At 47.9% G+C, this 20,832-nt stretch overlaps 1 protein-coding gene across 2 annotated transcripts; it reads right to left on the bottom strand.

The window, feature by feature from the left end:
• Positions 1-733: 733 nt before the first annotated feature.
• Positions 734-20,277, bottom strand: LOC144710142 (DNA polymerase I A, chloroplastic-like). Of its 2 annotated transcripts, XM_078583819.1 has the most exons (13): positions 19,944-20,277; positions 18,667-19,267; positions 18,392-18,580; positions 16,933-17,615; positions 15,736-16,159; positions 14,994-15,089; positions 14,774-14,866; positions 14,377-14,571; positions 13,763-13,855; positions 3,476-3,688; positions 1,762-1,851; positions 1,017-1,181; positions 734-932 (listed from the first exon to the last, which is right to left on the bottom strand). In XM_078583819.1, exons 1-12 carry the CDS (start codon positions 20,273-20,275, stop codon positions 1,020-1,022), a joined length of 3,171 nt encoding a protein of 1,056 aa, XP_078439945.1. In that variant the 5' UTR covers positions 20,276-20,277; the 3' UTR covers positions 734-932; positions 1,017-1,019. The 2 variants fall into 2 exon arrangements, with proteins under 2 accessions (XP_078439945.1, XP_078439944.1); XM_078583818.1 differs by having other exon boundaries at positions 734-1,181; positions 19,944-20,276.
• Positions 20,278-20,832: the final 555 nt, after the last annotated feature.

Genomic DNA, 20,832 nt, shown 5'->3' with positions numbered 1-20,832 from the left:
TTTATGGTTCATCGATTACTTTGGAACTTTAAATCACATTAACCATCTGAGTAGCATACTTCAGTAGAGAAATCTGCAAGGAATATAGTAATGAGTTTTTTATCATATCGATTAAAAATACAAGTTCAATACTTTTTGTAGAATATAAAAAATATCCCCAAACATACACAATTATCAATGTATAGACATTCACTCTGAAAATAAAACATTCTTACTAAATCAATGAGTGTTATAGAAAGAACGAAATAAATTTGCCTTATTTTACCCGGATCAGGTCATCATCTGATCAACTCATGTTCATGCTTCCTACTTTCAGGATTGTGTATCTTTTAATTGATATTAAGCGACGTGGAGATTTATGTGGCTTATTCAGAATATCATGCAAGGGTGATGCACTGATTAACCTTTGATATCAAAAGAAAGTATGCATGAAAAACTAAAACATACAATTAAATAAATAAAAGTATATCCAGGGAATGTCAGCATTTAAGCCTATTAATCATTCGGTCGAGATTTGAGAAAGGAATTATTATCTGAACTTGGTGACCCCTTTATTCTGCTGTTGGCTCTGACTTCATCAAAATGTGGACATATCATCGAAGTTCTCACCGCATAAACTCATCACCATTCCCACAGTGGCAAATTCTTCTTCCTTTTGAGAAACAACTTTTTTTTTCCATCCGTAGCTTGGCTCAAGAATTCAATCAGAAAGAGAGGGAAAGGGAGAGAAAAATCAAACAATCAAGGATAAGTTTTCCTTATCAATTCCATCAGTCAACTCCACCAACATACAAAACAACACCTTCCACAGGAAACCACATTCATCACCCTATACACAGACCTTTCCTTGGAGAAAAATACACAAAATACAGGGCAAGACCCTGCCCTGCCGCCCAGCCAAGAGGGTGGAGGCAGAAGTTGAGCTGCAAGCGCTGCCGCCAAAGGAAAAGGTGGGCCCGGTCAAAAATCCAATAAGAGCCCATTAACAAGTCCACGTGGCACTGGTGCCTGCTGACCTGTCACTTGCCCGCGTACCAGTTGGGGGCACACTTGGCGTCCACTGATAGGCCAACTCTCAGTGTGTTCCTCCCATTAAAGGGCTTCGACATGCAATCGACGACGATGGTTTTCGCCTCCTCAGCTGACTCGGTGGGGCCCTCTAGAATCACCTCGTCGTGGACCTGGTTAAATCACATCAGCCCCCACTCAGGGTTTTTGATTTGTGTCTTCCTCTCTCTCTCTCTATCTTTCTAGCAATCTATCTCTCATCTCTCTCTATCTACCTCTCTCTTTCTATATATCTCTTCTCCTACCTCTCACACACTTTCTACATGTCTCTCCTTCCTGTCTTTTCTCTCTCACACACACACTCTTTCAGTCTTATCTCCAAATCCCAGTCTTCTCTCTCTTTCTCTCTCAAACACACTCATTCAGTCTTGCCTCTCACACCCAGTCTTCTCTCTTACATACACTCAATCATAGTTGTCTCCCAAACACAGTGTTCTCTGTCTCTCTCTCTCACACATCCAGAGTCTCCTCTCTCACACACTCGGTCTTATCTCTCAAACATTCTTCTCTGTCTTTCTCTCACACACCCACATTCTCTGGATCTTCTCTCTCAGACCCACCCACATACAAAACATCTATCCTTCTCACTCATCCCCCATGTGTCTCAGACACTCTCAAACACACTCACAGTCTTATCTCAGACTGACTTTTGCGGTCAGTCTGAACGGAGAAAGATGTGGGCAGAAATTAGACCTGAAGTAGAAGCTTCCATCCTAGCTCTTTCAGCCTTCTGTTCTTGGCGATTTCAAGCATGGCACACATCGCCACGTCGGCTGCGCTGCCCTAGAAAATGAAAAATGACATGGAATTCATTCACAGGAAAATTCTTCATGACAACGAGATGCAAGGGGTAGAGAACAATAAGAAAAATCTCTCAACAGTGATTATAATAGTAAGATAAAAGGCTTCATCAGAAAAGACAAAAAGAAGAAGAATGATAGCCTTAGGTTCTGCAATCTGATCAATCACATCGATTGAGTTGATAGACCAAACAGCCCTGATAGATGTTTGGCTTGGCCAATTCAGTCAATCTACACAGCCGGATCGAGATCCATCGATTGGAAGGGTGGATTCTATCCGATTATCCCATTAAGAGAAATAAGCTGATGAGTCCAATCGGATCGTTTTGGGTTCAGCAATCTGATCAATCACATTGTCTAAGTTGATAGATTGAACAACCCTGATCGATGTTTGAATTGGCTGAGTCAGTCAGTCTACATGGCCGAATCGAGATCCATCAATAGGAAGGGTGGATTTGATATGATTATACCATTTAGTGAGATGAGCTGATTAGTCCAGTCAGTTGCCGGCAAGCCAAATAAGAGTTAGAGAAGCAAGGGGGCCGGAGAGAAGAGAGAGAGATTGAACAAGAGAGAGACTTTGATCATCGATTGAATAAGAGAGAGAGAGAGAGAGTGGAACTTGGAAGAAAGGGACGTTTTCCTCTTTTATCCTTATCAAGGATAGACAATCAGATTTTTTGACCCACTGTGTACAGCAAACTTTTTGATCAAGGGTATCGATCTATCCCGCTGATCAAGGATTGGATGGATCCTTGATCCATCAGAATCTGTCCAAGATGGATTGAGTCGATATGTGATTGCATGGTACTTTCAGTCATATCGATCATCCAAACCCTAATATCTCCCATGGTTAACCTCGTTTCTAGAAATGAAAAAACGGATTCATAACTAGTGCAGAAATATAAAAGAATTAAATAAAAACTTATTACATACTTTTAAAAAATCAGTCTACCCGTTCGCTTGATGAAAAAAAATATATTTACATAACTTGTTTCCACAACCATCTTAAATCTTCCACCATCTCTAATGTTCTATGCAGTTTGCATCTGAAATATCAAAAAAGTAGATCTCTCTGGGCTCCAGAGAGTAAAGCCAACGACAGGAATCAAAGGAAAAAATGCACCCAATATGCAAGAAAGTACATGCATTTTAGGCCATTTATGACAGAGTATTGAACAAACCCTCCGAATCTATAACCAGATTTTTTCCTGGTCGACCAAGTCAATTGATCGACCACACTATTCAAGGATCGGCTTGATCCTTGATCGAACGCGCGAACCCAAATTTCGTCCATTATAACATCATTTCTGGACATACAAGAGTTTCATCCCTAATCGAGCAAAAATAATCAAATAAAAAACTCGAAAATAACCAAAAATAAAAAAATAACTCTTATGTGTTCGGCAGAGCAACAGAAATAAAAAAGTTATCACAAAAAATGAATATTTTCTCAATCACCTTGAAAAAATTATTCCTAGTCTCCAATTACTCCTTCAGTTCATGTCGGATTAGAAAGAAATAAACTGATCTCTCTGCTCCCCCCAATAACATATTCAACGACAGGAATCAAAGATAAAAATTGCATCGAATTCGTAATAACCTACCTGCACAGGGGTATTTATTGCAGCACGTTCAATGTGCCCCTTCTGAGCATTACTCACTGAATCCACGGATGGGAAATGGCGAGCTCTTCCGAGCAATGTATGAACACAACGATTTTCCCGCGCCTCTCTCTTCCTTGCCTCTTGCCACTTCAGCACTTCCTTTCTATCGTTGTACCACAGGTCAACCGTTTCCTTGGCTTCTCTAACAGAAACCTGAACGATTAAACAAGAGAAAAACGGTTCAAATTCCATTACATGAATTCTACGGGATATTCTGATCTATATAACTCTTTTTCTCTCCTCCTAGTCTCATGTTTTTGTCAGCAGATGTTTTTCTAGGCTCTATTTACACCAACTAATGATTTATCAACAGCTTTGGCGTGTAATGAAAATCAGACACTATTTGCCCCCTGTAATAACTTATTAACGGCTTCCTTTCTAGGCTCATCTTGCCCCCGTTCTCTATGATGATAACGATTCCAATCGGATCAATGAAAAAGAGCTGTAGTAGCACTACTGATGAACTTTCCGGCAGTATTGTCATACACATTACATTTTTCAAGTGTTATTGCAAATTAAAACCCATCAATTGTCTAGCAAAACATGGGCCGTTCTGAACATACCATGGTCGCAGCTAATTTAAAAACTTCAAAACGACCTCTTCTTGATCAAACCCGTCAAATAATTCAGAAGCTAAACGTGAACCCGTTGATGATAAAATATTATTTCACTAAGCTTTTGGTAACATGAGATCAATTTAGAATAACTTCAAACATATAGAAAACTGTCATTGTTAGTGATAGACAATCCCTCATGGGCTAATGGGCCCTATTCTATAAGCCCATTAGCCCTATTATCCTCTCTCCCTCTTAGGGTACATATACCCTTACATGTACTCTGTTCAAGTTATGTCATTATCTTCTTCTTCTCTTCCCCAACATGGTATCAGAGCTCCAGAGCTCCTTCCCTAGGGTTTGACATCGCCCACCTATAGCCGCCGCGCACGCACAGAAGAAGCCGGAAGAAGAAGCACATTCTGGAACCCGGTGACCAGATTTGGCCCGCCTCCGTGACCAGATGGCTGCCCTGCAGAATCCGTCCACAGCCTACTTTGGTGGCTTTGGTGCGTCTTCCCCTCCTTCATCTTCAGATGAAGGAGGGGAAGATCTGATACCATGGCGCATCGTTCATATGAAGCCGCAGCCACCGCGTGCACGCACAGCAGCCGCAGCCGCCGCGCGCACGCGCCGCAACCCGCAGCCGCCGCGCACGCACAGCAGCCACAGCAGCCGCAGCCGCCGCGCGCACGCACAGCAGTCGCAGCCGCCGCGCGCACGCGCCGCAGCCCGCAGCCGCCGAAGATGAAGGAGGGGAAGACGCACCAAAGCCGCCGAAGTAGGCCGTGGACGGATTCTGCAGGGCAGCCATCTGGTCACAGAGGCGGGCCAAATCTGCCTGAAGCTGGTCCATGGTCACTGCGGAGGGGCTGGCGGAGGAGGAATCAGAATGGGCCACCATGGCCTTGCCTTCTGCGGCCTCTTTCTTCTTTTGCCAGTCATTCAGGCGCTTCTTGCACTTGTTCTTCCCGTGGCCCGGTTTGCCGCAATACGAGCAAATCGTCGTCCCAGTGGGAGGAGCGACGGAGGTGGGCGTAGAGAGGATCGACGGTGCCTTGCCGCCTAAAGAGAGGGCAGAAAGTAGTGCGGTCGACGCACCCGGGGGGGCGGAGGAGGGAGTCCCATGGAGGAGGAAGTGGCTTTCCTCTTCTTGAAGCTCCTTCACCAACTCCTCGAGGGCAGGAGGACCTTCCTTGCGGTGCAAGGCACGACGACGTACATCATCATACTCGCGGTTCAGGCTGCTGAGGAAGCCCATGATCCGCAGAAGAAGCACATTCTGAAACGTCTTGGACGTCGGATCGTCGGGCGGTAGGTAGTAATCCACTTCCTCCACGAGTCCTCTTGTGTGGCCACGCCGGAGAAGAATGGCATGGCTGAACGTCGCATCCGCTATGTTACCTCGACGGCGCGGACATTGCTGTTGGACTCCAAGGCGCCGGGGCGTTATAGGGGAGAGGCGGTTTTGACGAGTACTCACCTCGTTAACCGTATCCCCACCCCACTCCTGGAGTTCTCCAGCCCCTTGGACCGGATGACTGTGGTATTCCCGAATGCTTCTTTGCGGACGGGACTCTTGCCTCGTATCTTCGGAAGCACCGCCTACGTCCATGATACTTCTCCCACACGCACGAAGTTTGATGCACGCGCACTCCGGTGTGTTTGTGGGTTACTCTTCCCTCCAAAAAGGGTACCGGTGCTATCATCCGCCTTCTCGGCGGTTCTTCATCTCGACAAACGTCACCTTTGCCAAAAATGAACCCTATTTTGGGGACTACTCTACCTCATCACGCCTTCCGCTGGATGAGGCTCCCTCGGCCCCCCCCTTGGGGCCAAGTCCGATCGTGGAGTCCACCACTCCCACTCCACCCTCCTCACTTCCGAATCTTTCTCCCCTTGATTCCTCTTCCTCACTTCCTCCTGCGGGGTCCTTGGACGTGTCCACTACCTCTTCTTCGTTACCTGCCCTTCCCCCTTCGGCAGCTCTCCCTCTCCCATTGGTCTCCGTTCCTCCTTCCGGCCTCCCATCCTTGTCAACCCCCGGTGCGTCACCCTCCTCCTCTCTCGGTGACCAACCCTCGTCACCCCCCCCTCCCGGTCTACTCTCGCCCTCCGGTGAGTCTCCTCCGACTCCCGGTGTGTCGTCTACTGCTCCTCCCGGGGAGTCCCTGTCAAGAGAGGAAGGAAGAAGATAATGACATTCCTCAATAGAGTACATGGCTGGGTATACATATACCCTAGGAGGGAGAGAATGATAAGAGGGCTAATGGGCTTATAGAATAGGGCCCATTAGCCCATAAGGCTGACTATCTCACTAACACCCCCCCGCAAGCGAAGTATGGATGTCATCCATGCCGAGCTTGGACACTGCACGTTGCAGGAGAGATCGAGATAGTCCTTTGGTAAGGACATCAGCAGCTTGATCAGCGGATGGAACAAATTCCAAGTCAAAGATGCCCTCGTCCACGCGCTCCTTGAAGAAGTAGCGGTGGAGTTCCATATGCTTGATCCGTCCCTGTTGGCCAGGGTTCTTTGCCAAGGTGATTGCCGACTTGTTGTCGCAGTAGAAGTGGATCGGGCCGGAATACTCCACACGAAGGTCATGGAGAATTCCGTATATCCACTGGCCTTCAGAGGCCCCATCGGCAAGTGCCCGGTAATCGGCTTCAGCACTGGAGCGGGACACTTTGTCCTGCTTGCTGCTCTTCCAACTGACAAGACTGCCGAAGACAAAAGTGCAGTACCCCGTGGTGGAACGACAGTCCACAACTGAGCCGGCAAAATCCGCATCAGTGTACACCTTCACGGTCCGCTCCATACTCCGAGGAAAGAACAAGCCCTTCCCGGGGCAGCCCTTTAGGTACGCAAGTACCCGATTGGCCGCCTGACGATGGATCTCCCGCGGAGAGTGCATGAACTGACTGAGGAGGTTAACGGCGAAACTGATGTCGGGGCGGGTGTGGGTCAAGTACAGGAGTTTCCCCACCACCTGCTGGTACTGATATGCGTTCACCGGTGCTGAGTCCTCCCCCTTACCCAACTTGACATTAGGGTCGATGGGAGTAGTAACCGGTGCACACTCAGTCATTCCGGTCAAGGCCAGTAGGTCAACGGCATACTTCTGCTGTGACACAAAGATCCCCCGGGGGGAGTAGGCCACCTCAAGGCCGAGGAAGTAGCGAAGAGGCCCGAGGGCCTTGATTTCGAACTCCTTGGCCAACGCAGAGCTGAGGCGGCCGGCCTCTGCAGAATCGGACCCCGTGATGAGGATGTCGTCGACGTACACGGCCAAGATGGAGACACCCGCGGAACTGTGACGGAAGAATAGGGAGGCATCCCCATTGCTCTGAGTGTAGCCCTCGGTCTTCATGACCGAAGAGAACCGACCGAACCACATCCGCGGTGACTGTTTCAGTCCATAGAGAGACTTCCGCAGCCGGCAAACGGTGCCCGGGGGGCCAAGGGTATACCCGGGAGGTGGCTGCATGTACACCTCCTCCGTCAAGTCACCGTGGAGAAAAGCATTCTTCACATCGAACTGTCGTATCGGCCAGTCGGAATGAGCCGCAAGCGCCAAGAGGAGACGGACTGTTTCCATCTTCGCCACAGGAGAGAAGGTCTCGAAGTAGTCCACGCCATACGACTGAGTAAACCCCCGAGCCACAAGTCGAGACTTGAGGCGCTCGAGAGTACCATCAGCATGATGCTTCTTGGCATGAATCCACTTGCAATCCACCGCCCTCTTGCCAGGAGGAAGTGGGACGACTTCCCAAGTGTGGTTCTTGAGCAAGGACTGCATCTCCTCATCCATCACCGCTTTCCAATGAGGAGAAGCAAGAGCATCGGATAGGCGACGAGGGAGGGGATGCGACTCGATGTGAGAAAGAAAGGACCGGTAGGAAGGGCTTAGCCGATCAAAAGAGAGATAGTGAGATAAGGGGTAGAGAGGTGTGCGAGCGCACTGACGAACCCCTTTCCGAAGGGCGATAGGCCATCCCAACTGAGCATCATCATCAGTAGACGAGGGTGACGCATCGTCCGACGGAGGAGCGGAAGCAAAAGAGGGAGAAGACGATAGCTCCCCGGGGGTAGGGGGAGGCTCCCCGGGGGAAGATGGTGCACTAGGAGAAGGATACGGTGCACCAAGAGTAGGAGGTAGCTCCCCGGGGTGCGAGGTGGACTGCCCGGGGTTAGGAGGTGCACTAGGGGGAGGATACGGTGCACCGGGAGGTGAGACGGTAGGAGGCAAGGGAGAGAAGGTGGCTGGGGACGGCGACGGTGGAGGAATGGGTCCCACAAACGGAAAGGGTTCCAAGGAAGGAGTCGAAGACGCCTCAACCAGCGGAAGGCGTGGCGAGGTAGAATCACCGAAGTAAGACTCATGCTCGGCAAAGGTGACGTTTGCCGAGATGAAAAATCTCCGAGACGGAGGGTGGTAGCAACGGTAACCTTTCTGGAGAGAAGCGTACCCGACGAAGACGCACCGGAGAGCTCGAGCATCGAGCTTCGTGCGAGTGGGAGCCGTATCGTGGACGTACGCCGTGCACCCGAAGATGCGAGGGAGGAGTCCAGTCCGCAGTGAGAGATGGGGGAACGCCGTGGAGAGACGATCCAGTGGGCTGACAAACCCGAGGGGCTGGGAGGGGAGACGGTTTACGAGATGGGTACTCGTTAAGACCGCCTCACCCCAATACGCCCACGGAACAGAATAGTTCAGCAGAAGGGTACGGGCGGTCGACGTGACATACCCGATCCGACGTTCTGCCATACCGTTCTGTTCCGGGGTGGCCACACAAGAGGACTCGTGGAGAATCCCATGGTCAGCAAAGTACGTGGCCAGCTCGGTGTTGACGAAGTCCCGGGCGTTATCGGAGCGGAAGCGCTGAATACCTCGGCCAAACTGAGTACGAACCATGGTGCAGAAGTGACGGACCGTCGGAGCAACCTCAGATTTGGCGGTCAACAAGTAGACCCATGTGTAGCGGGTGGCCTCGTCAACAAAGATCTGAAAGTATCGGTGGCCCTTTAGGCTAGCCTGCGGGGCGGGTCCCCAAACATCACTATGGATGCGAAATAATGGAGTGGAGGAGTGCGAGGTGGACGGAGAGAAAGATGAACGACGGTGCTTCGCCAGTTGACAGGCATCACACACGATAGTCTGAAGGTCCAATCCAGTACACATCGAAGGAAAGAGACGCTGTAAAACTGAAAATGGCGGGTGACCCAGCCGTTGGTGAGCCAACTGGAGACGTCCCATACGCTGCACATCCGCCGGTCGGAGTTGGCGGTGAAGCAGGAAGCACCGAGAGCGCCCCCCATCGTCCAACAACAGCAACCCGTTCTCCCGCCTAATCGGTGTAGTCCGACCCACCTTGTCAGATAGAAACATCCCGTCAGGCTGGAGGTGAAAAGAACAGGACAAACTGTCAACCAAATGCTGACGAGACATAAGTATAGCTCGCAGGGCGGGGACATGAAGAACATTGCTGACCACTCCGAGGCCGTCTACAAACACTGCCCCAATTCCAGCAACACGCAACCGTCCACCACCGGCTGTAATAACTGTACGGTCCCCACTATGCCTTTCGTAGGATACAAACCGGTCATTGAACGGGGTCATGTGTTCGGTTGCCCCCGAATCAAGAACCCAGCTCGTATCCGATACGAGAGGCGAGTAAGAAGCCGTACCACAATACCACTGTTCAGACTGAGGGAGAGAGAACGCACCAAATCCACCAAAATGTGCCGTCGACTGAGTCGGAGTCTGCATAGTAGCCACTTGGTCACGGAGACGGGCCAAGTCGGCTTGGAGCTGCTCAAGAGTCGCCGGGCTGGTAGAAGAGGTAGAGGAGGAGGCAACCATAGCTTTCCCTTCGGTAGCCTCCTTCTTTTTCCGGTTGTCGTACTGACGCTTCTTGCACCACTTGCGGAGATGTCCAGGCTTGCTGCAGTAGGAGCAAATCAGCCCGGAGGGGGCCGCCTCCGCGGGGGGAGCAGGAGCGGGCGAGGGAGGCCGGGCGAGGAGGGCAGTCGAGTCACGAGCTGCCTCCGAGGAGAGAGTGCCAATGACATGAAAATGACTCTCCTCTTCCTGGAGTTCCTTCACCAAGTCATCAATGGAAGGAAGGCCTTCCTTGCGATGGAGGGCACGGCGCCGAGTGTCGTCATACTCCTTGTTTAGGCCATAAAGAAACCCCAAGAGGCGTAGGCAAAGAGTGTTCTGGAATGACTTGCACGTCGGATCATCCGTCGGCAAGTAGTAGTCCACCTCGTCCCACAGCTTCTTGTGTTCCAGCGCATAGTCCGAGATGGACAGTGCGCCTTGGCGAAAGTTGCTGGCTTTAGCAACGAGCATAAAGAGGCGCCAGTTGTCCCCTTCGCGGCCGCAAAATTTGTTGGCCTGGTCCCAAAAACCCTTCACGGTGGAGCAGCGAGGGAACCTTTCACGGAACGAGGGTGCCAAGGAGGTCGTGTAGAGCCATCCAAGGACGAAGTGTTCCTCGGCTTCCCACGCCACATAGTGTGGATGGGTCGATGGAAGCGGGGCTTGTGTGCAATGCTTGAATAGTTGGCGAGCCTTGAGAGTAGTCTCGACAAAGTGACGCCACTGTAACAAATTCGGGCCCGGGAGACACGTCGTGTCGGGAACCGCCGGCAGAGAATGAGTAACCTTGTGTGACAAGGGTTCTCGTTGAAAGTCTGCATCGGTGCAGCCATCATCTGGGACGGCCGGTTGACGCGTCTGGCCCGTGGAGTAAAGTTCCTCCGACATCAGAGCCATGGTCTCTACGGAGACGGCTGTTGTGACTGAGGTTGCGGCCCGTGCTGCGGCTACGGCTGCAAGCTGCGGCTGCGGCGGCGGCTGCGGTTGCTGGCAGTAGCTGCGGCTGCTGCTTCGACGGCGGCTGCGGCTGTTGGCAGTGGCTGCTGCTTCAGCGGCAGCTGCGGCTGCTGGCTGCGGCTGCGGCTGCTGGCTGCAGCTGCGGCGGCTGCTGCGGCTTCTGCTGCTGCTTCGGTGGTGGCTGAGGCAGCTGGCTGCGGATGCGCGCGGCTTCGGCTGGCGCACGGCTGCGGCTGCGGCTGTGCGCGGCTGTGGCTGGCGCGCGGCTGTGGCTGCGGCTCTGCGAGGCTGCAGCTAGCGAGCGGCTGCGGCTGTGCGCGGCTGCGGCTGCGGCTGTGCGCGGCTGCGGCTGTGCGCAGCTGCGGCTGTGCGCGGTTGTGGCTGGCGCTCGGCTGCGGCTGCGGCTGTGCGTGGCTGCAGCTGGCGAGCGGCTGCGATTGCGGCTGTGCGCGGCTGCGGTTGGCACTCGGTTCCAGTTCCAGCTAGGGCTGCGGCTGGCGCTCGGCTGCGGCTGCGGCTAGGGTTTTGGCTTCGGCTGGTTCTCCAGAAGCTCCGCGGGCTGGCTACAGCTCGCGCTGTGGCTGATCCGTCGGTCACGCTCCGGGTTCGCTAGACAGCGAGAGGGTGATATCAAACCCTAGATGGAAGAGCTCTGGAGCTCTGATACCATGTCAAGAGAGGAAGGAAGAAGATAATGACATTCCTCAATAGAGTACATGGCTGGGTATGCATATACCCTAGGAGGGAGAGAATGATAAGAGGGCTAATGGGCTTATAGAATAGGGCCCATTAGCCCATAAGGCTGACTATCTCACTAACAGTCCCCCATTGCTTCCGCTCCTTCTCCTGTCGATGGTGACGATCAGTTGGGGTGGCCTATTGCTCTACGGAAAGGGGTCCGTCAGTGCACTAAGGCCCCCCTCTATCCTCTCTCTCAATACCTCTCCTTTGACCGGCTGAGTCCTCCCTACCGGTTGTTCCTCACCCGCATCGAGTCGGATCCCGTTCCTCGCCGCTTAGCCGATGCTATCGCTTCTCCCCATTGGAAAGCGGCGATGGACGAGGAGATGCAGTCTCTCCTCAAGAACCACACGTGGGACGTCGTTCCACTACCTCCGGGCAAGAGGGTAGTGGACTGCAAGTGGATTCATGCCAAGAAGCATCATGCGGACGGTACTCTCAAACGCCTCAAGTCTCGGCTTGTGGCTCGGGGGTTCACTCAGTCCTATGGCGTGGACTACTTCGAGACGTTCTCTCCCGTGGCGAAGATGGAGACTGTTCGGCTTCTTCTGGCGCTTGCAGCGCACTTCCACTGGGCCATCCGCCAGTTCGACGTCAAGAACGCCTTCTTGCACGGCGACTTGACGGAGGAGGTGTACATGCAGCAGCCCCCGGGCTACTCACTCGGCCCCCCCGGTCACGTGTGCCGACTGCGGAAGTCCCTTTATGGACTCAAGCAGTCCCCGCGCATGTGGTTTGGGAGGTTCTCCTCTGTTCTTAAGACCGAAGGGTACACTCAGAGCAATGGAGATGCCTCTCTCTTCTTCCGTCACCGCCCGACCGGTGTCTCCATTCTTGCCGTGTACGTCGACAACATCCTTATCACGGGATCTGATGCTGCCGAAGCTGTCCGCCTCAGCACTGCCTTGGCTAAGGAGTTTGAGATCAAGGCCCTCGGCCTTCTTCGCTACTTCCTTGGTCTTGAGGTAGCCTACTCCCCCCGTGGGATCTTCGTCTCGCAGCAGAAATACGCCGTCGACTTACTGGCACTGACAGGGATGACCGATTGTGCGCCGGTGAGCACTCCCATTGATCCCAACGTGAAGTTGGGCAAAGGGGAGGATTCGCCGCTGACGAATTCCCACCGGTATCAGCAGCTGGTGGGGAAGCTCCTCTACTTGACGACACTCGGCCCGACATCGCCGCCGCCACAACCTGCTCAGTCAGTTTATGCACTCCCCACGGGAGATTCACCATCAGACCGCCCACCGGGTCCTTGCGTACCTGAAGGGCTGCCCCGGAAATGGCCTGCTCTTCCCTCGCAGCACTGACCAGACAGTAAAAGTCTTCACTGATGCTGACTTTGCCGGCTCCGTTGTGGATCATCGGTCTACCACGGGCTACTGCACGTTTGTCTTTGGCAGTCTCGTCAGCTGGAAAAGTAGCAAGCAGGACAAAGTCTCCCGCTCTAGCGCCGAAGCGAGTACGCGCGCTCGCCGATGGGGCCTCGAGGCCAGTGGATCTACGGCATCCTTCACGATCTTCGCGTGGAGTATGCTGGCCCGATTCACTTCTTCTGCGACAACAAGTCGACGATTGCGTTGGCCAAGAACCCCGGACAACAGGGCCGCATCAAGCACATGGAGCGCAACCGCTACTTCTTCAAGGAGCGAGTTGACGAAGGGATCTTTGACCTGGACTTTGTTGCATCCGCCGACCAGGCAGCGGACGTCCTTACCAAGGGACTCTCCCGCCCTTTTCTTCAACGTGCCGCCTCCAAGCTCGGTATGGAAGATATCCATACTTCGCTTGCAGGGGGGTGTTAGTGATAGACTATCCCTCATGGGCTAATGGGCCCTATTCTATAAGCCCATTAGCCCTATTATCCTCTCTCCCTTTTAGGGTACATATACCCTTACATGTACTCTGTTCAAGTTATGTCATTATCTTCTTCTTCTCTTCCCCAACAGTCATAAATCCTTAAAGTCCATTCGATCACCAGACTCCACTTTTTTATCATGATATTCATTTCCCAAAAGAAATTAATAATATTGTACTTATGCTCGCCACAAAACTCAACAAATGGTACGTAATGTTTCCAGAGACTACCTTCCAATCGCGCGAGAGCCCAACTGGCGTTTTCCCATAAGCGATGGAGAAATTAAGCATCTTGGCTTTTCTTCTTTCAGCAGCAAATGCATCCTACATCATAAAAAAACCATGAATTACAGAAACCAAATTTCAGTCTCAGAAATTCCATCCTAAATATCTATTCCCGGCAGTTAGGTATCCTGTTCAAGTCATATCATAATTTGTTTCTATTTCTTCCCTTTTCTTTATTTTTTTCAACTTTCTTTGACAATGGGAAAACTAGATGGGTCATGAGGGGCCTGACCGAGGGAATTACGGAGCCATGAGGGATAAAGTTACCGTGGCGAACCTTAAAATGGACGTTGCGAATATTCCTCACAACTGAACAAATATTATAAAAGAATGGTTTTATTCAACTAATAACCCCCATGATTAGTTTAACAATAAACACACGCCAATTAGTTCAGACACTAAGCCAGTTCACCAACCTTCTACTGAGTCCGGAAGAAAACGTAGGGAGGATTCAACGAAGGCACTAGCATGGAGAAACTAGGTAAATCGTACTGGACTTAAAAGGAAAAAAATTATTTATTTCTCTATACCAAATAAAATCAGAGTTCGCTCATGGATACCTTCAACAAAGGAACGGGAGGCTTATCCTGGCCGGGCTGGGGATGCCACTCAAGAAGCACATGTTTCTTATTGACAGCTTCACGAACGTGGTCATACATATTCATTGCCGTTCTCGAGTGGAAATCACCTCCAGCTTCAAACGCATGCAACATGCTCTTGCAGTTTGCCAAATGGGCTAATATACGAAGCTCCAGCTGTAAAAACGAGAAAACAATTCAGGATTCCAGACACTTAGTAAACGAGTTGTAAAAATAGGGTAAAAATACTAGTCTGTAATATACGAAGGAAATAAATTTTTTAACGTTATTTTTTTTATGAAGAAGCTCAATGCTGACAGAAATGTATGAACAAGAGAAGAACCCAATCATTCGGCAGAATTCCACAGTGAAAAGATACCTGGCCATAATCTGCGACGATAAGAGAGTTTCCTGGTGCAGCAATAAACGCCTGTCTGATTTTGTAACGGTCCTTCTCAAGAGCCGGTTGATTCTGGAAAAAGGTGGAAGCCAGTTCAGAGATGAACTCAAATCATGAAAAGTTTATTAATTTAAAGCAATTCGAAGGATGTTTGAAGAAAGAACAAAAATACATGAGGGGACAATATAAATCTAGAAACCTGTAGATTAGGTCTTCTGGCTGATAGACGCCCTGTTTCCGTGTTAATGTTTAAAGAACAGTGAACACGCCCACCACGCCCTGCTATATGATTGCCCTGGACAATAGAAATCGTGGCAATCAGAAGCTTCATAACGCCACAAGAATACCAAGTAATCCTTCACACATCCAAAAATAGTTCGCTATACTTTTCAAAAAAAATAAAAATAGTTCGCTATCCCGATGTTTTCAGGACTTCCACAAAATAAAACGTTTAGCAGACAGTCACATCATAAATAAAAATTAACTGAAATTTCATTGCCTTCCGGCAAAAAAGGTAAACATTGTAAATAGGATGATGCCTCAAAGTATTGACTGATATATATTTTTTTCTCTCTCTTATTTCTCTCTCCTCACAGTGGTTTCCCTGACAGATCCACCATTGTTCTACTTAAATAGAGTTAAAAAGTAAGTTAAACGTTCTCCAGGCAAATAGATTGATTTCGCGATCGGTATAAAAATTGAGCACCAAATTCCTTCTCTAAATTCATCCTAATAGATGATACGAGTAAAAGTATTCTTCAGACATGAAGTAACACATGATAGGACGCAGCAACTTCGAAGTTTACAAATGAGAAGGAACAGATGGGCAAAATTTTTGATAAAGAATATCAAGACACAGAAGGCTCGGTTTCTATAGACCTATTGTGCACTGTAAAAATCTATGTTTAACTTTCAAATTGAGTCTATTAAATTCCTTTTACCTGGAGGGGAAGAATAAAGTTTGAAATGAGAGAATCAATCGAACACACTTCACAAAGAGCTGCAATGGCATGGCAAGCCTTCGCCCCTTCTGCGCCTTTATTGAATGCATTATAGGCTAACCCATAAGCAGACACATCATTGCCTTTTGTTTTTCCCCCACTGCCATCTAACGAAGAGATTGCACTGAGATCAGAAGTCTGGAAATCATTGAAAGAAACCTTTCCAGCCAAGACCTTGAGCGCATCACCACTAACCGACGGCCACCCACTGGGAGTAAACAATTCCACATCTGCCATCACGCAGATCTTTTTTAGTGTGATTTCGCGGTTTTTTAAAGGAGCTTTTTTGCCATCCTCGATAATCTTCTCTGTATTTGGCACTTTAAAGACTTTTGAGTCTGGCAAAAATTGTTTATGATCCTTTCTGCGAAATTATTAGAGAACAAACATGAGACAGCTGATATGATAGAGATGTATAACTTGCAATCAACTGAATAGGAATAAAGGGCACCAAACTGAAAGCATTAACCCAACTGAAAATCAAGGGTGTGGACTAACAGAGCATAGGGAAGAATGAGAGTTGAAGTTCTAATGGGCAGCTGAAGAACTGGCAAGAGTTTTTTGCCCGATATTAAGCATCATTTCTGGAACACTAGGTTATGGTATTTTCCATGTCAGCTGGCAGCTCTCTCTTGCTCTCTCCCTCTCCATTCCCTCCCTTCCTCAATGTAATATCTTAAACATCACCCCCAGCACTTGGAATTTACCTAAACTTGGGACACCTAACATAACCCAACATCTGAAAACCCCTTTACGGTAGTCAAAGTGTATAAAATGGAAGGAAATTAGAAATTTTAAGAACAAGATACCACAAAATGGACCAGGAATTAAACATATCAGAATGGGCATGATAATTAAGATCATTAACACAGGGAAGAATGATAGAGACTTCGGGTAGGTCAAAATCGAGAATGACCCTGAACGAGTAGAGGGAGAGGGGGACAGAGAGAGAGAAGGGACCAAATGACAAGAGGACTCTGGGAGGATCTCCCAGCCCAGATTACAACAGATTTTTCACTGGCTACAAGTGTTTGAAGAGAAACTGAAGGGTAAATACTGAAAAAGCACCAGCAAAGGTTAGGAATTGCAAGACAAAAATGAAATGAATCAACAAAGGTAGGGTATGAAAGGCCAAACCTGTTAGCAAACCCGCCGAAAAACAGCTGACGAATCTGTGCATCACTGCCAACATTCATGTACTTAGCATCAGGGCAATACGAAGCAGCCCACTCACGAAACACATCAGCCGCCACTTGCTGCTCTGCGATTGCAACTTTTTCAACCTCTGCCAAATGGGCCCGGTCAACGAGCATCCCCTCAGACTCCATCTCAGTCAAAAGCTCACCAAAAGGGCGCCAATACTCATTGTAAAAATCAAACATAGAACCCTTCCTCAACCCACCGATGATCCAATCCCTATTCACCAGCTTCTCTCTCAAGCTTTCAAACAATTTCAGCGTGCTTATAGAATCTAGGACTGAGTAGCAAATCCAAGGAACCCTTTCTTCTCTCTGAAGCGTCTCGACAGAAGCAATGGAGATAAGCTTGCCTTCGGTTCCATCTTTCTTGATTTTTTTCTTCCCGAAAAGAGATTTCATTGAAATCTTCCCCGTAGTCAAGTCATTTTCATCGTTTGCCGCAGGCGAACTCCTTTTCATGACGTTGCTGTTCCCCGTGAGGGCTTCAAGCGAGTAGCCGCCATCAGTTCTTCTGGAAGAATCCCAAAGCCGAGCTAGATGCATCGTATCTGCATGGAATCCACGGATATCTATGCCATAGTTGCAAATGATGTGACTATCAAAGCTGTAATTATGCCAAACCTGTAGTTGACGCATTGTAAGTGATCTAAGAAATCCGCATACAGAAAGAGCATGATGAAAACCAAAGAATATTAAAAGTAATAATTCTCAAACTGTGCAATTAATTGTAGAAGCCAGAGAAAAAAATAAATATAAATAAGCAGGTAAGAGGGAAAAACAAAAGCAGAATAAACATAACAAGCTAGGTTCAATACATTGTTGATAGAGTTTTAAGTAAAAAATCGAAGTCCGCAGCATCAAAAGCATGAGAAGATAATTCAATTAATTAAGAGGTATAAAGTGAAGTGCGGCTGCACAAGACAAGCTTTGAGAGAACTTCCAAAACAAACTGCTAGAGCATTAAAGGAACATGCTGAAACAATTTCAAGAAAAGTCCTTGATTGATTTCACAATTTCGGAACTCTCTGTTGACGAATCAAATGGAAATGATGAAAGGGTGACAATTGGAGAGCCCTAATGAAATTTCGCACCAAGAAATTGTTTTTATATCAAATGTTTTTGAATAAACTTCTGTTGTATTTTTCTCTGATTTTCATGGCCAATTCCTTTGCACCATCATCCATAACTCCAAAACAAATTGTTTTTGAATAAACTCCACAGCGATTCATCCCCGTTTAACCACGATGAAAATACCTTTTGGAATTCTTTAAGAAAAACAAAAACCTTTTGGAAAACAGCACAAGAAATCATAAAATAAAACAAAACTGCACAAGTAAAACAAGGCAAAAGATATTGATAATGCCTTCACCAAAGAGTAGAAAAAAATAATTGATCACCTTTTTTATTGCCGAGTTCTCAAAAAACGGGGCAAACTCCATCAAGATGTTTTTCTCTCCATCAAGAACATCCACCCAAATACATGATTTCCCGTTGCCATAGTCTGCCTTAGCTCCAGAATAAATACTAAAACAAACAATCTCCCCATGGTCTACCGGAGTCTCCTCCTTCACATCTATTCCGGACACCTGAGCAAAAATAATTTATTCCCGCATTAGAAGTAAACAGAAAAATTAACCAAAGAAAATCATCAAAAATTACAGAAATCCCATACCTCGGTGTCGCATGCATGAATAAGATGTTTGTGCTTTGTTGTGAGCAGCTGAACGACCCTCCTTGCTGCAGAGACTGTATCAACAACTAGAACTTTATCAAATAACTTATTCAATTTTTCTTTATTGGGATCCTTTGGCTGTTCTTTGATGTCAACTTCAAGACTCTCAGGAATAAACTGGGAATAAGAAGATCCATCATTGAAGTTTTCTTCATCCTTTGGCTTCTTATCATATGTTGAAGAAAACGATCCATTGCCATTAAATTTCTGGAAGGCTACATGTTCTCTAGCCGATTCATTCATCACTTCCTGCAGCAACTGAAGAGATTTCTTGATGTTATCTCTGTGATTCCTCTCTTGTTCAGCTTCAGCCATCCATCCATTAATGACATCGCCATAACCTTCCGAAGTCCCAATTTTCATGCTACCCAATGAATAATTAATCGACGGTTGGCTAGATTCCGACCTTGGATGAGATGACAAAGAACAGAAGAAGGCCGGAGATGGGGTCATGAATCCTGTGTATTGCCTGGACTTGGAATTGAAGACGACGGAGCGAGCACTACTTCCGTTGATCAACCAGAGTACTCTCTGTGGCTTCCTGTTGATAAATCACCAAAACCATCTTCAGTTCAAAGTTTGATAGCTCGTCCTTATACATGATATTCTATCACAATATTAGGTAATCTAAGTAGGTTCATCATGAGGATATGGAAATTTTTTTGCATGTGGTATATTCTCAAATCGATAACGTTCATATTTTAATAGCCTGCGTTCTTACCTCAACACAGGATTGAGGGTTTGGAAAAATATAGACGGACATGAATCAAAACAATAATCCGGTTATACATGAAAGTCTATCACAATATTAAGTAGTAAAAGTAGGTTGTTCATGAGGATATGAATAATTCTGAATGTGTTATACTCTCAAATAGATAAGGTTAATCTTTTGATAGACTGCGTTCGAAGGACTGGAGAAATAGCAGGAAACAAACCAAAGTAACACTTAGGTTAGTGAACTGTAGTGAATATGGCCCAACCTGTTCACAAATCAATCATTTTCATCTTTTAACAGCCTGCGCTATTGTCTCACCACTCGTTTGACGGAATAGAGAAATTTAGAAGAGAAAGTACGAGAAAATAGACATACCCACTCCATAAATTTCTCCAAAAAACAAATAACTAAATGGATTCATCTCGTTCGTTCATCCGCCGGCGATTCCATTAAGCAAGAGGTGAAAAATTTGTGAAAAAACTGCGAAAAAACGAAAACCCACCTAAGAATCCGCCTTCCCACGACAGCGGAAGCGCCGTCCAACTCCGAACAAGCATTCATGAATCCGAAGCAGGCCGTCCAGCGTCTTCTCTGCGGCACTAGAAGTCGAGGCACTCGAGCAGTCACCTTGTGCGAAGGCGGCTGCAAACCCATTAACGATGCGCGGCAGTCGATATTTGGAGCTGAGGGAGGAGGATTGAGGGGAGAAAATCGATGTCGGAGAGGAGAAGAGGATGAGAGGGGAATAGGAGAAATGTGGGTTTTTGGGGGTTTTAGAGGGGTCGCCGTCTGCTGCCAGGTTTCCAGCAGAGAGGAAGATAACGCCTTGGTCATTAGAGAGAGAAAGTAGAGAGAGAGAGAGAGAGAGAGGGTTGTGATGGGACTACAGCCAAATAAGAAAATTGGGTCAGAATATTGTGGGGGAATGAGTCCCAAATTTCTTGGCCCAGAAAAATGCCCAAGAAAGAGATGGAGAGAGGTAGAGATAAAGATAGATATGGATAAAGATAGAGATAGAGAGAGAAAGTAAGATAGATAGAGAAAGAGAGAGACAGAGAGAAAGACAGGAAGAGAGATAAAGATAGCTAGAAAGATGGAAAGAGAAAAAGAGATATATATAGAGACAGATAGAGAGATAAAGAGGGCTAAAAAGATGGATAGAGAAAGAGAGATATATACAGAGATAGAGAGATAGAGGGAAAGATAAATAAATAGATAGATAGATAGATAGATCGATAGATAGATAGATAGATAGGTAGATAGGTAGATAGATAGATAGATAGATAGATAGGTAGGTAGATAGATAGGTAGGTAGATAGATAGATAGATAGATAGATAGATAGATAAAATAGATAGATAGATGGATAGATAGATAGACGGGCGCCGCAGAC

This window comes from Wolffia australiana, chromosome 12 (assembly GCF_029677425.1).
Source record: "Wolffia australiana isolate 7733 chromosome 12, ASM2967742v1".
Lineage (NCBI taxonomy): Eukaryota > Viridiplantae > Streptophyta > Magnoliopsida > Alismatales > Araceae > Wolffia > Wolffia australiana.
This window is presented reverse-complemented; position numbering and strand designations above follow the sequence as displayed.